We start from the raw sequence: 16,075 nt of genomic DNA, 5'->3' as shown, positions 1-16,075 counted from the left end.
GGCCCCTCCCCCTGCCTCTTCAGCTGGTCCCAGTTCAGAGAAAGAAGGGGAAAAACATGATCAAAACAGGAATTTAGTTTAAGCGTGCATCTGGAGAACTTGTTTACCCCCCTGCTGATTCTGCCCGTCAGCGCTGTACTACGAGCAGGGCAGTGTCAGAAAGACAATCAACCCACACTGACAACGGATCTCAACAGATCTATTCAGCCCGTGCTGCACCAGACTGGAGAGGAGTTTCACCAGCTCACGCATCCGGAGTGGCAGGTTAGTACAAGCTCCTTCTGGCAGAGGTGCAGAAAACAGGCTGTTAAAGAACAAGGAAGCTTGTGGATTTATATCCCCTCTTATACCGGCAGCACTCACGTGAATGCCTAACTCTTACCTGAGCCCCACCTTCTTGGTGTCTACTAGCTTACCGTAACGAACTCTGCCAACGCTATCTGATACCAGTAAATCTGAGCCTGATATAAATCTGACACTTCAGGAATACATTAGACAAGCACAATTTTCTTCACAGCAGTGATGGTTTGTCTCTATCAGAATTTTTTCAGTTCATTATATGACTACTTTCAAACCACCTTAATCAATTATATTTGCATGTCACAGTTCTACAGTCAAACCAGGACTTTCCCTGTTTTCCCCATTTTTTCCCCAAAGAGTTCAGGACACACTGCTTCTTCCTGGCTCCCTGGTACAGTCAGATCTTGAACCAGATCCTTGCTAGTGGGCGAGCCACTCTGCGTTTCAGCCCAGGGCTCCACCAGCAGCCTGGGGACTGGATGCAGGACAGACAACCTGGCTGCCCGAGGAAGCAGGCTGTGGGCTTGTTTCAGTGCTCGAGCATTGGCAGAAGCCCATTTCCAGCCACTACCTTTCTCAGGTCCTGCCTGATGCTTCCAGGAAAAGCCAGTGGCTACTGCAGGGGACACATACTCATTTTTCACATACAGACCTGACTCTCCCAGGAGCTCCTGCCTTCTTGTACACACACAGCACTGCTGCAGATCGCTCTTCTTACTCTGCCTCTGAAAGACCCCCAGCCCTCCCTGGAAAACCAGGTCCAGGTGCAGTGATTCCCCACAGAGCACTCAGGCTGAGGTAGCCACTTCGCTTCCTCTGCATTATCCTTAAAATGCGCCGGCAGCCACAGAACTGCTGCAGTGGCCTGGTTTTCACCTGCTGCTTCAAAGACAACTGCATGGGCTGGGCCGAGCGAGAGCACCAGTGAGACAAGCAGCAAGGTCCTGCAGTGACCGCCTCGCCTCGCCAGCGAAGAGGGGCTGCTGGCAGAGGGGAAGAGATGACCGGGATCTGCAGGTAAGCGCTTAGCCTGGAGAGGGGAGGCAAAGCCACCAGAGACACCAGATAGAAAGACTGTCAGATGCGGAGCCGAGAAAGACAGAAGAAAAGGCTGCGAGTTTCCCCCAGGATGGGGAAGGCAAGAGGACAATTATAAGCTAGGAATTATTTCTGCAGGCTGTGGAGAAGAAAGAAGAATGCATCAGGAGCAAAGCATGCCGGCGAGAGGTTTTGCAGTGTTATTTTTAAGCACTAAGCAGTCCAGCACTCTGCTCTGTCTTCATCAAGAGATGAAACTGCACCTTGGTCTCCCTCACCTGTGGTTCCTTCTGGGATCTCCCCGTGCTGTTCAACACCACCCTGATCCTCGTGGTCTCCTTCCTCCACTAAAGGTGCTGTGGCATCTGAAAAACAATGCAGCTTTCACATAGCCGTTGAGTGGCAAACCCCTGTGGAGGCCAAGACATGCCTGAAGATTTTTTTTCTCAGAAAAGCACCCAACTCCCTCCCTTGAGCCAGTGCTCGTGGAGGGAGACAACCGAGCACGGCATAGCAAAGCCAGTACCGCAGGGACACCACGAGCTGTCCACTCTGCCGCACAAACCACACATCTCCAGCATACTCCTTATGCAGCTGAAGGCTTTACCATGAACACTGTCTGAAAACGCACAGCTAAAGACAGCCACTGGCGCCCAATCTGCATGCATGGCAATGCTGTCTGCACAGGGACATCACTGGTCTGGAGAAGGCAAGAACAGCTCCCATCAGATACCTTCATAAACCATCCAAGCACTGTGACTGCATCACACTCTGGGTGGCTCTGAGGCAGACAGATACCTGCCTCCACCTACCAGAGGGATGTCTGCTTGTCATGACAGTCCTGATCCAACTGGGTAGAGGGACAATATCCCCTTTTGCACCAGCCAGGTTTTACATACTGATTTCTTGAGCCACATGCACAGGAACAGAGACGCTTCACAGACAATCAGTCAGCCCACGTCTCCAGTGGGACAGGGCTGGAACTGGTCAGCATCTTTGTCCACTCTTCTTCTAGATAAATTTTGCAACTACTGCCTTTACCTGAAGTCTCCAAGAGGCAGATACTTGGGATTAAAGCAGTCAGAGGAACCTAAAACATGCAGTTAATTAAAACAGCGAACAAGTCTCTAGACCACTTCGGAATTAGATTCGTTCTACAAATACGGCGTTCAGGTAACACGCTGGAGCAGCACAGACATGCCCCAAGTCCTACCAATATGGCCTTTACATCAGCACAAAGTTCTGTTTCATGTATAGACTCTGCCCCTCTCATTGTTCCAGCATGAATCATGCTGTCCTAATGAACATGTAAATACAGAGGGGGCAAAAAAAGAGCTGCAAGGTACAACTAACTCTGAAAGGGAACACAGCGACCAAGTCGTGCTGCCAGTACCTTGGGGGAGCACAGTGATGCCAAACCTCTGGCCCTGGGAACACACAACAAGGGATTGCTCCTGCCTGTGCTCAGCCTAACAGGACCTTGCAGTCACTGTGTAAAAAGTCTTCAGGAAACAAACTGCAAGCAACTTCCTGAACTATAATAAGCACCGTCACTTGCCTTCCAACCCACTCTCCCCCTTTAAAGCTCGTTATCTCATTCTGCAGAGTTGCAAACATCACTTGTGATGAGACACATGGAGAGCATTTGTCCAAGAGTGCAGACACTGCTCCTGAGAAACCCCACCAGAACACAGCACTGTGAGTCTTTCGGCAAGGTTTATCACGACCCCATCCATCATGGTTTCAAAGCAGTAAGTCAAAGAGCTCCCACCTTCCGTAGTTGGGGTGCTCTTAGCGTCAGATGTTTCAGAAACAGGCTCATCCGATCCATCATCGACTGGTATCTGAAGGGGATAGCCTGGAAAACATTCAAATACTTAGAACAAGTCCTTGGCTATGAATTATGGCCTGTGTGTTATGAACCCTGACTGCCCAGATCCACAGCAGCAAGAAACTGTAATTGGAGAGTATAAAACACCTGAACTAATAAGCAAGCATAGCATGAAAACACCAACCAAAAGCACCAGTGTCATCACCAAAAGGAACAAGCAGAAACCCATCAGCAAAAGAAAAGCCCAGTGAACCGGACAGCCAGAAACAGCAAAGCATGGCACAAGCAGGAAAGGAGATCTTAGCAACGTAAACAGAAAAGGTGTACAAGTTCCAAGTCACTGCTGTCCTCTCTGCCGTTTCTGGAGCCATTAGCTCCCTCCCAGAGCAGGCTGCTGAACGCTTCCATGATGTGTTAATTCTAATAATTGCAAACCAGCAAGTCTTTGTAAAGGGCTTGGTGTAGCACAGAACGCACTGTGCAAAGACTTGGTTGCAAAAGTCGTCTTTTGGAAGAGCAGGGCAAGAGGCACAAGTCTCCTTTCTACAAGGAGTCTGGGAAAATAAAATAATGAGAACTGGAGAAAATTACTTGGAAAAGAAGATTCAAACTAGCAGAAGCATAATCCCTGGGAACCTCTGATGTGCAAAGCTGAGGCTACAAGCTGAGAGGAGCTACCAGACTGAAATGCATTAAAGAACCTGGGATGAATGGATGCTATGGATTCTCTCCAGGACAGAGGCAATCCATTTATCTGGTGTAAGGTGTGTCCAAAGCACCTCAAGAAAAGAAAATTAAGATGGTGTTTACGATGGAGCATAGCCAGGAGTGAATCCCACCAGGTTTGTTGGCATTATGTGGTTTTCCAAGCTCAATTGTAGAGCATGGTGGAATGAGAAAGGAAAGGCTTCTTGAGAAATGCAGGTCTGACATATGGGGCAAAAGACTCTTGCATGGCCCCCGCTCCCAGAGCTCTCTCTTCAGCTCCCCCTATTTCCCCGTGCAGGTGAGAAAAGCAGGCAGCAAGCAGCATCCTTGAGCTGTGTCTCCAAATAAAAGCAGTGCTGTACTTTTATAGCGAACTAAGGAGTGAACACAGAAACACACACTTGCAAAGCTGCAGCAATAAGGTCATCACTAGCCTGGATACTGCTCTTGCTGGGCAATGATATCAATGAGCATCATTCTCCTACGGCTACGAACATTAGAGCATCTTGTGGGCTACCCACTGTCCACGGGCTGCAGCCAGCTGATCCACAGTAACCTTCCTGACACACATACCACCTCCTCCTGGCCGTCCCCACGGGACCCCTCACACCCCAGCCCTGCTCTCCCCACTTAGGTCATTCTCTCAGCAGTGGACAAGGCAGGTCCTTTACACCATCTCCTCCTGGAGGTGCTCACCTGATGGGATGTGCTTCTCCTGGCCAGCTGCATGATCCTCCATCATGGTGATGTCCTGACGCTGCTCCGCCATCTCTCAGCAAGGTTACCTGAAGAGGAGAGTAAAAACAAACACCCATCAGGCAAAACCTGACACAACACACCTTCATCTGGAGCCCAGCTGGTGCACTCCCATCTGCTGCTTCACGAGACAATTTTGGTTTGTCAGGCAATGTCCAGGAGCATTAAACATCCTACTGCAAGCAATCAGCCAACAACAGCCAACCTTCTTTCAGCCACTGTAAGGAGATACCTGCTTTGTTCCCTTCTCCTGATGAGCCCTGAAATCACCCCACTGTTCAGGGACGGGCACAGCTCAAGATCCGTTACCTACTGGGTTTCACACCAGTGCTGAAACACTCCCCAGAGCACCTCCAAATCCACCAGGAGCATGTTTTGTCTGCAGTCATCAAATGGAGGAGGGCAGTGGGAAGGGAGTGCTAGCATGCCAAATGGGGATCAAAAGGGGCTGCCCCAGCCAGACAGCACGCTTTGGCAAAGGTGCACCAAGCTCTCAGCACAGGAGGCCACAGCAATCCACACTCAGAGGGCAGAAAAAAATTCACCTATGGGCCTGAGCTAAAAGGAAAACACGGATTTTGCAATAAAAGACATATAAAGGAGCAAATGTTCCTTGTGAACAATGAGAAAGTCTAATTATTCCTGCACAAGCAAAAGCATGTGCCGGTCACTGCATTCATCACAATAAGGATAGGGGCAACTTCTGCCCAGCCGCAACATCAAAATTCCACAGGTTCTTAAGATGTCCCAAGCAAAATGACCATCCTGGTGCACACAGGACACTGCTCAGCCACTCTTTGGTCACAAGCGGTCACCAGGAGCAGCATGTCTAGTGCAGACATACTTCTGCTGCACACTCCAAACTCTGCATTTGCCAATGGAATGAGTCTCTCAACAGATGTGTCTGCTGGCAAGGCGTGACGCTGCCGCAGAAAGGGAGGCCTTCTGCCCCTGTGGATACACCCAGCAGGGATACACAGCTATAACAATACACTGATGATCTTAAAAGCAATCCAAAAGTGACACACAGGGGTAAACCAGGACTCTCCAGAGATGGATTTGGACAGCGCGACGGCTTGCTTAACCCTGAATCCTCCTTGCAGTGCTCAGAAAGCCAACACCATGGTACAGAGTGAGGCACAGTAAATAGGTCTGGACACCAGAATGGAAGTAGAAAGGCGTTAAAATTCAGAGTTATTTTTCTAGCATGCCTTTATCTGCAAAAGGAAACGAAGTCACCAACAAACACTACCCGCTTCTGTGAAGCAGGGACCATATTTCTCCTTATTCTCCATGCTGGTTGGACAGACATTGCTTTTAGATTACCTCCTAATAGCTGATATAGTTACAGCCATTGACAGTAATTAATAACCGGCTATTAGTGTAATCGAATGTTTTCCACAACCGTCAGGAGTGGATGAATCACAGAGTCATAGAACCACAGAACCGTTTAGGTTGGAAAGGACCTTTAAGATCATCAAGTTCAACCATTAACCTAACACTGCCGTCCCACCACTAAACCCTGTCCCTACGCAATGAAAGAAAGAATCCAGCAATGAAGCTCAGGTTACCAGCAGCAAGGAAACAAACTCATGTGGTTTTGTTTGCTGGCAGTAAATTAACTGGATATATGGGACTGCACAAGAGAAACCCCAATGCTAGTAACCAGATCTCTCACCCCGCTTTTTTTAAGCCATAGCAAGATGACTATGCTACAAAGCCATTTGACAGAACCGTACCAAGTAAGTTCAAGAAATTGCCCTGAAAGGAAATCACCCATCAAAATGGAAGTATAAAATAGGAAAGAATTAAGTACCTAATTTTTGTTCCCAAAATGGTGGCCCCTAATTATTTGGACATATGGCTGTCCTCCTCCCAGGGCCCAAAGGATCCTATTGATTATATCCTGGTCTCATCTGGCTGCCACTTGGTATTATTTACAGGTCTACTTAGCACTGAAATACTAAAATATAATTTTAACCTAGGGTACAGGCCACGAAAGGAACTTGGGCATGAATGAGTGTAAAACGACACACGAATGTGCTGCTTGTGTGTGTGTGTGCGTGCGTGTGCACGAGCAGAAGAGTGACCTCTCTGCCCCAAACGCACGCACAGCACTGGGTACAGTTTTCCCCACACACTGCCCTGTCTGTTGGTAGGAAAATGCGGACGGGAGCAGCAGTTCCTGCTCTGCCCACAACTGGTGGTCCCTAACTGTCCTTCCAGCCTAGCTCAGTTCACTGCACATCTACAGACACCAACCTCTTTGCTTCCCAGCTGCAGATGCAGGGGCAAACTACTCACGGATCTGCTGTGCTGGATTTAAATGAGGCTTGCTGTTTCCTTGTTCTGCCTCCTTTTCTCTCTTCCTCCCACCTCTTTTTTGGAGAAGAGCAATTAGTGTCTCCCCCAGTCTCCCTGGAAAGACACATTTAGTCCTTTCTTGCCTCTGGACAAGCATTTCCTGGGACACCACCCAGAGAGGACCCCTAGCCTGACAGCTAGTGAGTTTGCACACCCTGCCAGAGGCTCATCTGCTGGCTCCATGGACAGCATCCGACACAGGCAGAGATCTTCCACTCTCCCTCTGAACAGAGCATTTAGCATCTGCGCAGCCTTGGCACAGCAGCAGTGACCATGATTCAGCAAAGGCCAGTGGATCCTGCTGGCAGGCACGGGGGGCCGCCTGGTCGCAGGGCTGACTGTCACCCCCCTTCCCGCTGCCCTGACAGCGCCAGGGCTTTTCAGCACAAAGAAATGGCCGGGGGTTTTTCGGAGAAGCTGAGGATGATCTTGCTATCTGTCTGAGCTTTGGAAGGAGGCCTTTAACACTGTGCTGCTCAGGACCAGGCAGAGACAGCCCCTGATCCCACTGAGCTCCACGCATGGCAGGATTCAGCCATCTCAGAGCTAAAGGACTGGAGATAGGCTCCAGAGGATGTAGCCATTAATTTTTCGGAGATGAGAGAAAGAGCTGTCTTTTCTTTACAAGGAAAAAAGCATGACCAAAAGCCACAAAGATCCATCAAGAAACCACTCAGTGGGACCCTGAGAGTACCTGAAACCTGGCTGCAGTTTACGAAATGCCCTGGGCGCCCATTCATTTGGACAGAGTGATTTGGGGGTTGATGCATGGGTTGCTATGGAAAGCAGAAGCATCTCCCATCCGATGAAGCACAACGTCCTCCCACCATGTCTGCGGCGCAGCAGGCAGAGGAGCAGAGTCACTCCGCGCCCGAGCTGCTGTGTGCAGCGGTCAGTGGTGGAGAAGAACACAACTCCTCAAACTGGCAGAAGGCAAAGGGCAGGGAGGGGGATCAAGCTCCCACATGGTTCCCACAGGATCTTGCTCTTAGCTGAAGAAATGCCCACTCAACAGATGCCTTCCTCACAAGTGCTGCCCCTCTGGAGCAGCTTGGGAAGCATTTCCTGCCGCTTGCCCTCCAAGGCCTGGCAGGGCTGAGATTTAAGCCCATTACAACGGGGCTGACGAAATTTCATCAGCACCAGATAAGCATATAAATAACATGAAGCGCACAAAGCAACCCAATGGGTAAGTAGGAGTGAGCTGCCACCACCATTACCTCTAAGCTGCAAAGCTCTCCCAGCAGAATCCAAAATACACAGGTCATATAATCATACAGTCCTGTCCACCAGCAACATCACCTGTAAAGACCTTCCACGCCTCTCCGACGGATGCTGAACTTCACTCTCTGCCTCCTTTTTCATCCATTGCAGATGTCACCTTATGGCACTGCCCAGGCAGAACCGTACCGATGATGACAGTGATGATGGTTTTGGGACAGATCTGTCCGGTCAAAACCAAGAAACAACACTGAATTGCCCATACGCAAAACCCTTCTTATTCTAGCTGGGAAGGTCTCAGCCTTGCTTCGGGTTTTCACTCTGGTAATAAAGTTGTATGAGTAAAAATTTAAACCTTATTAAAACTGCATATTTTAGATTGGACTTTTTAAACAAAGATGGTCTGAAAATTGAACGTTTGAAAAACTACTTCTAATGTTGAAAAAAGTCTATAATGATAATCCTATTTGTTTTTCAAGTGGGGGAAGGGGAAAACCCTCTTGGGGAAAAACATAACATTAAGGGGAAAAAATAGTCTAAAAAACTGTAAAACCAGCCCCACCCTGAAGCAATGGGGTTCAGTAATGAATAATTACAGCTGGGATAGCTGCACAGAGATAAATTTCAGCAGCACCTTCTGCGTGACAGATAAAGCACAAACCCTCCTAAGAATCTTATCCATTTCCAGCAGAACTATTCTAGTTAACCAGGGACACTATCTAAAGAGCAACAGCCTGTCCCATAATTAACAGCTTCTCCAAACCTCACGTTTTTCAAACCCGCAGCCCACCGTTGGAGAGAAGAGGCGTGTTGAGCAATCATTCTGAGCTGTGCAACAAGGCACAGGAGTGGGCAAGCAGGGGGTAACAAGTTTTTGTTGCCAGGAGCGGGAGAAAGAGGCGGTGCAGACTCAGCCCACCAGCACCTCTGGTGTTTGCTCTGTACAAGCAACCTCATGAGGGCCCCGAGCATAAATCCGGTTTGTCAGAGAGGCCACTTTAACTGGTGAGAGCTCAGCCATCTCCTGCCACCAAATGCAATTGCTTTGCCACTGGCATCAGACACAGGCTGGCACACAGCATATCTCACTCCCAGGCTTGGAGATGCTTTCCCGACGATCAAGGATTACAGAGCAGTGGCCTCCAGCTGCCTTGAGAGTGGAATATTGCCGTCCCCACCCTCAGACCAGTGCGACCTGGCGAGGAGCAGACGCCCCAGTTTGCTGCAACTGGGGAGGGCTGCAGGTGCGTGTGGACCCGCCAGCGGAGCAGAGGAAGTGCAGGGTGGCTTGTGACACTCAGGCCACCGGGTGACTCCAGATGCACCCTCCCAGACTCAGCCAGCTACGCTCAGCACTGCGGTAACCAGAGGCAACTCTCACAGCATTTGAACAGGATTTCACGGCTGAACTGGGCCCCAGAACAGTCCCCGCAGGCCTGTGTTATACAAAATGTTAGGGGCTAAATGCCAAAATACCAATTTACACCCCAAAGAGCCCAAAGCATTCAGGACCACATACCCAGTGAGGAAAAGCCCTAAGTGAAACGATACAAACCTTTAACAGGCATCAACAGCACTGAAGTTTAGGTCAGGAAGCGAAAGCTGTCAGTCAGCTCAGGGTCCACAAGACATTTGAAGACCAACAAAACATTATTTTCCCAGTGGGGTTTGGCAAGTCTACTGAAAGCAACACCGCTCCTCTCATAGGAGCCCTGGCAGTCAAGCCTATCAGCTTTATGGGATGGTTCCCACACCGCCTGCAAAACCATGCACCGCCTTTTGTCCAAAACCCACAAGGCCTCCAAGCCAGCCCACAGCCAGCCTGGCTTTGCTTCGTTTGCAAGAGGCACTGATTGTGAGTTGAGACACCAGAGCCACATCCCTGACACCAACCTGCGTTCGTGCCCAGGAGAACTGAGCCAGAAATGAAAGCTCTGCTCTTCTTCCACTGCCTATTCTGCAAATTTATTTTCTGAATAGCTTGTTAGGCTGGAAGACATCAATAAAATGGCTTGGTCTGGTCTGTCAGCAGAAATAACAGCTACTAGAGCACAGCTGGGCTGGCACCGTTTTGAGTAAAGCCAACTGCTCAATTCATGGCAACCTCCCACCCCAGCACAACCCACACATGTGAAAGCTGGTCCAAACGAAACAACTGCTGCAAGCCTTCCTCCAAGAGGAACTGTACAACGGGTACAAATACTATTTCATAAAGAGAGGAGGAGAACGGGGAAGGCCTATGCAAACCAGGATTAAAAAAGCAAATTAAACCAATAAATGCATGAAATACATGAGAATTTCCCGGCTAGAATGCATTTAAGCCCCGTTTATAGAGCATGAACCGGCCCCAGGTGCTGGAAAGAAAGGTCTCCCGTAAAGCAGCGTGTTTCTCCTGCCTGGTGACCCCCTGCGCTGCAGGCTACAAGGCCACAGGGCATCACACAGCCCCATGCTCAGGCTGCAGCAGCAACTCCTGTGCAGCCAGCAAACAGGCACCCTGGACGTCTTTCTGGAGCGCCGTTGGGACGCATTGCCACAGCACAGACACAGCAGAGCCCTTAACCACCAGCAAACCACGCACAAAGCCGCCAGCACTCTCCGCCTGGGAAGACTGAGATCCCAAATTAAGTCGGGCTGCCCAAAGCCTTAATCCCTTGGCAAAAGGTTTCTCCACATGAACGGTAAATAAAACCAGGGCTGAAGACAACGTACCCTATTGAGAGCGGCCCAGCAGCAGAGGGGTAAGGAAGCAGATGCCGGGGACCACACAGCTGTGCTTGGGTGGCACTCAGCCTTGTGTAATCTGTGCCAGAGCACATCATTAGCACCGTCACAAAGGAGCACGAAAACGCATCCCCGCAACCCTTCTGGCGCCAGGAGATGAGTGCTCCCACAATGCCCGTCCCAGGGAAGTGGGTCAGCAGCTGCACCCCACTCACCCGTGGGGCCAGCAAGGCGCAGGGCTACAACCGCAGCCCAAGGATCAACAGGACACAACTCGGCAGCCACCGTTCCTGAAGGGCTGCAGGATTGTCCCCGATCACAGAGGACAACGTGGAGTCTCAATCTGCAGCAATTCAAACTGTGCAGCTCCAGGGATCACGAGTCTGGGAACTAATGGCTCCATTTACATACACACAAATCCCAAAATAAACCAGGCGCTGGCAGATCTGTTTGCAGCTAGGTGCGGGGGGCCACTAGCCACACACTGGTGAGAAAACAGAGGAAAGAGAAATTTCAGCAGAAGGCGAGTGCAATGCTTTGAGAGATACTGGCTGGATTTGCACGCTCTGGTACTCATCACTGGGTCCAACCGAGCAGCTCCATCTTTTGCACCAGCCACAAAATGTCCAAGTAATCACCCAGCTAATGTCCAGAAACGTGCAGAGTAAAGCCTCTTGGCTATGATGTCTTGTGCTTAAGCCACTGCAGTGTCTTCCCTCTCGGTTATTTAACCAATAACGGCAGTAAGCACCCATTCTTGTTACTTGAAAATGAAAATTCCACAAACACGAGCCAAGTGTTACCTCTGAAAGGTGATCAAACACAAACAGGGTTTTTAAAAAAGCATCATTCCATCTGAATTGCTTAATTAAAATGGAGTGACAGCCCATGAAATAACATCAGCCTCAAAGGCTGTTCATAATTCATAAGCAACTTCCTTTTCATCTCCTTTGTGTACTTTTCCAAGTATTGTTTTTCCAAGAAGCTGACAGAGGAAGGAATATGGATGGTGATCTCATTAATTGCAAGCACTGCCTAATACGCAGTGAGCTGAGAAATTACATGGAGTTTCAAGTTATCGAGTCAAGAGGCCAGAAAAACTTCCTTCAGGTTCACAGACAGACAAATGCCTCTTAGAACAACAGGAGGGAGTTGCAAAAGAGTGAGCCTCAAAAATATTTTTTTTTTTTTTTCCCCCCCCACATTTTTTCCATGTTCTACTTCAAGTGACTCCCTGGGGGCCTAGAACTTTTGCCACCTTTCCCTGGGGGAAGGACACCTTCCATGCAGACATGAGATGGGTTTGGATTCATCGCAAACCAGCTTTGAGGCACAGGAGCCTCATCACAGCAAGGGTGGTTATGGCTTCATGCACACCTATTTGGAATCTGAAGGTTACTGAGACCAGGCGATAAACGACTCCCACACCAGCTAATGACATATTACCAAGTCTGGAAAGGAGATGGGGAAAGGGAAGAGTGGTAACACTGAGAGTGAAGAAGCCCCAAGCAATGAGACGTCACGATTCTGTACCAACAGCATCAAAAGGGAACAGAAAAGGTGGGTTCAAAGACACAAGAGCTCAGGAAACCGTCAGCAATAGCCCTTACAAGTCTGACCTCCCCACAGCCAAGAGCTCTGCAAGGTAACTGCCGCGGGTCACCAGCTGGCAAAGGTCTCCAGGGCATGCTCGTGGCTAGAGAAAAGCCAAGGGATACTCACGTGCTGACGAGTTCCTCAGTGTTGCTGAGAATTAAACTAACAGAATTTGCCGTCTCAAATCAGCTTAGGTCCAGTTCAGCAGCTGCCTCCAAGCAGGGTGGCAATTAGGAGACCAGATTATCCAGGCACACAACTCCAGCCCACAGTCTGAGCTGCAAGAGTAGCTGGACCCAGCAGATAGGAAATGGGTTCATCTCCATGTCTCCTCTCTGTCCAAATAAAAGGGCACCACGAATGGGGCCTCTTCCAGGAACAGGAATGTGCTGGGAATCACTGGAGGGAACATATCCAAGTGTTTTGCAATGTAGGAATATTAACCCTAAATCCTGCATCAATTGCTATCGACAGAAGCACAAGGTGGTTTACCAAAGACATAGTTACTCCCATCTTCCCTGCAAGGGGAACGGAGGTGGAAAGGCTTGTCACGGAGCAGGCTGGGGACAAACCAGAGTAGAAGCCAGGCTCCACAGGCACCACGACTTGCGGGCTCCCAGCTGCACTGCTCTCCTTCGGGCAGGGCTCTCTGGAGCACCACTTGCGTAGAGAAACTAGAGGAAGCTCCTGAGAGATGCTACAGGGACCTAAGGGCAGCAAGGCTCTACCTTCAGCTCACCTGAGACCCGAGCGCCTCCGTGCCGACCCGCAGTGTCTGCTGCCGATATTAGTGTCGTCCTTCCTTGATCCTTTACCCCTTCTTACCTATCTTTTTTGCTTTTTGTCTGGCTTATCTGAGCAAGTCAAAGCTAACCTTTTGCAACACCACTACAGCAGGCCCCCGTCCCAGCTTTCCCTGTGCGCCTACAAGAGGGCGTTTGAGGGCGACCGCTGCCCAGGGAGGTGTCGGCACTCCGCATCACCCTTCTCATTCCATACTATGATGCAAAGATCAGGCTGTCTCTAAGTCCACTAACTTTAGCTAGACTAAAGCTCTGATCAGAGGGGCTTACACGGCAGAAGAGGCCGCTTGGTAAATAGAAGGAAGAGAAGCCTCTTTAGCAGGGATTTACCAGGCTACTTTCGGATTTCTTCCCAGCCCCCTGCTAGAGCATCTAGCAGTCGAGCATTTCATGGAGCCATGAGGTGGTCTATGGGTGGATAAATTCCTCCTCCCACAAAATCCTGCTTGCTTGGGAAGCCTTTAAGCAGTTGATGATGTAGAGCGGATCAAAGAGAAGGCAGGCGATCTTATTTGCCAGCTAATTCTCTTTGACTCTTCCCATCCCAGGCTCAGCCCAACCCGCTGAAAATCAGAGCATCTTCCCTGCTGCCGCAGGTTTTAAGGCAGACTCACCAGCACTCAGGCTTGTACCAGTCATTATTCACTTAACAGAAAATGGTGGAAGCCTCGTATTTCCCCTGTGCTGCCTTCCAAAGGCCGCACCGCATGCTGAGACGTGGCTGCACGGCTACGCACGGCAGTGTCCTCAGACAGTCTCACCAGTTGCTGAAGGAGCTGCTCCCCCGGCCCTCTGCCACCAAAAAGAATCCAGTGGGGAAGGAAACAAGTCAACGTGTTCTGAGCACATTACCTTCCAGCCACAGCAGAAAGGTAATGCTAATGTGTGCCTGGATGGAGAGAGAGAAAAGAGGAAAGAAAAGTTCTCCAAAATGCCTTAATTCAGTCTTAATGAATTAGGACAGTCGATGGCACGACAGCCCCATCTAAAGTGTCCTTTACCTTGGCCAGCAAATTACACCGTGAGGAGAAAGAAATTGCTTTCCTGAGAGAGTGCATTGCCTGAGGAAAAAAAAAAACAGACATCCATCCCCGCTAACTGACGGCTGCTGCGCTCCTCTGTCGCGCAGTGGAACAATTACAAAGGATGTTCCCCTGATAAGCAGCCGAGGAAGGTCCCTTTCAGACAGCAGTTGGTGGGAAAAGGAGCCTGGCAGGGCTCATCTGGTTGTGGACACTTGCAATCTACCACAGGCAGCACTCCTTAGTGTGGCCAGCAGTTTCTCATGGTTATCACAATTTTCTTCATTAACATGAGGTCAGAAACAAACTGACAGGACTTATTTCGCGCTCCAGTGGGTACCACAACACATCCCAGGGCAGGGAAAGGTTGACAGATACAGGATCACCCCCATTTTCCTGAACACGGCCAATCTGGGAGGGCACTGACCACTGTCACACCCTTCTTGTGTTCCCGGACAGGCTCCTGAAACGCAATTCAGTCAATTGAAGAGCTGAACCATACCCCCAAACTCGCTCTTCATTAGCCAGCCAGACACCAAACACCCCCAAACAAGCAGTAGGGTGCAAACAGCCAAGCTGGCTGACAAGACAGCGTGGAGCCGAGCTCTCAGACAGGCGCTCGCTCCGCCGAGGTGTGGGATGTGGTCGACCGAAGCACCAGATAAAGGCATTACTAGCAGGTTAGCGAACAGCGACTCCTCGAAAGCAGCTCTGCTGTTCATCTCCACGTGAGCTCTCCAGCAGTCTCCATTTTACAACCTACTGCTTTGCAGCACAGCCATGTGCTGTAGGATGCAGCAGAGACGACTGCCAGCACGAGAACCAAAGCTCTGCTAATTTCCTTTCTCTGCTGGCTTCTCTAGTGGCACATGCACAACAGCACCCGTTTGGTGCACCGGGGCCACGGGCTAGAGAAATGCCTGAAACCTGGTGTGAATGTGGGATCATTTGATCAAGCCCTAAGCCATCTGCAGAGAGCACGCACCATCGGCACACTGCATTGAAGAGTTTAACTTAAATGTTCTGCATTTCAGTGCAAAAGTTGCAGAGTCCATTGCAAGGAGAGAACCCCCCCCTGCGGTACTCAGCCACCTTGCTGCCAGTTCCACAAATCTTTCCTTTCTTTGCTGCAGGAGAAAAAAAGCCACCATCCACCTTTGCTGCAGTGCACAGAGTCAGGGCCCCCTGGGACACACAAGCAGGATGAAGCCTTCCTGTGCTGGGAAGGGCCACATCCTGCACTTGCCAGGAGCTGCTCTAGCCAGCTGGCCTCATGCAACCAGTGAGCAGGCTCACACCAGCTTCCTTCCCCCACCTCTCTATGTGCAAAGGCAGACGATGCTGCTGTGTCTGGTGCCAGGCTCAAAGGATGCTGACACTGAGAAGAAGAGATCAATGTGCAACCAGAAGCCTCATAAATTAAGAGAATTTAATGAGAAGGGAGATTCACTTACACCTGTAAATGGACTTGAAGATCTGGGTACTTGCTGTCGTCTTCCACCTCAACCAAGCTGGTAACGGGTGCAGTCAGTGCAGCACCACAGGAAGGGCCCAACATACGTGGTGAAAAAAGTAGATACCTTGGCCTCAGAGCAACAACACTTCGATTGTGGAGAGATCCAAAGAGTGAGGTCCCTACCTCAACACTGAGCAGAGCAAGGCTGCACATCAACAAGCCAAGCTCAGACCACACTGCTTGCTCCCAGCATTAT

The 16,075-nt window shown here is 50.0% G+C and overlaps 1 protein-coding gene across 15 annotated transcripts in view; it reads right to left on the bottom strand.

Annotated features, from left to right (window-relative positions):
- The window catches only part of MAPT (microtubule associated protein tau), a 44,497-nt gene that overhangs the window by 23,464 nt on the left and 4,958 nt on the right, over window positions 1–16,075 (bottom strand). For 11 of the 15 annotated variants that reach the window (XM_035895145.1, XM_035895147.1, XM_035895148.1 and 8 more), the window contains exons 2-4: window positions 4,574–4,662; window positions 3,110–3,196; window positions 1,617–1,703 (exon numbers count right to left, since the gene is read on the bottom strand). In XM_035895145.1, coding sequence (XP_035751038.1) covers window positions 1,617–1,703; window positions 3,110–3,196; window positions 4,574–4,646 — 247 coding nt within the window. In that variant the 5' untranslated portion in view covers window positions 4,647–4,662. Of the gene's footprint in view, window positions 1–1,616; window positions 1,704–3,109; window positions 3,197–4,573; window positions 4,663–8,299; window positions 8,538–9,773; window positions 9,929–12,664; window positions 12,914–13,955; window positions 14,158–16,075 lie in introns of those variants that run through there. The other 4 variants (XM_035895141.1, XM_035895143.1, XM_035895144.1 and 1 more) reach the window with 4 other exon arrangements.

This window comes from Egretta garzetta, unplaced genomic scaffold (assembly GCF_000687185.1).
Source record: "Egretta garzetta isolate BGI_Z169 unplaced genomic scaffold, ASM68718v1 scaffold385, whole genome shotgun sequence".
Classification (NCBI taxonomy): domain Eukaryota; kingdom Metazoa; phylum Chordata; class Aves; order Pelecaniformes; family Ardeidae; genus Egretta; species Egretta garzetta.
The sequence above is the reverse complement of the archived record's forward strand: the minus strand, read 5'-3'. Positions and strand labels throughout refer to the sequence as shown.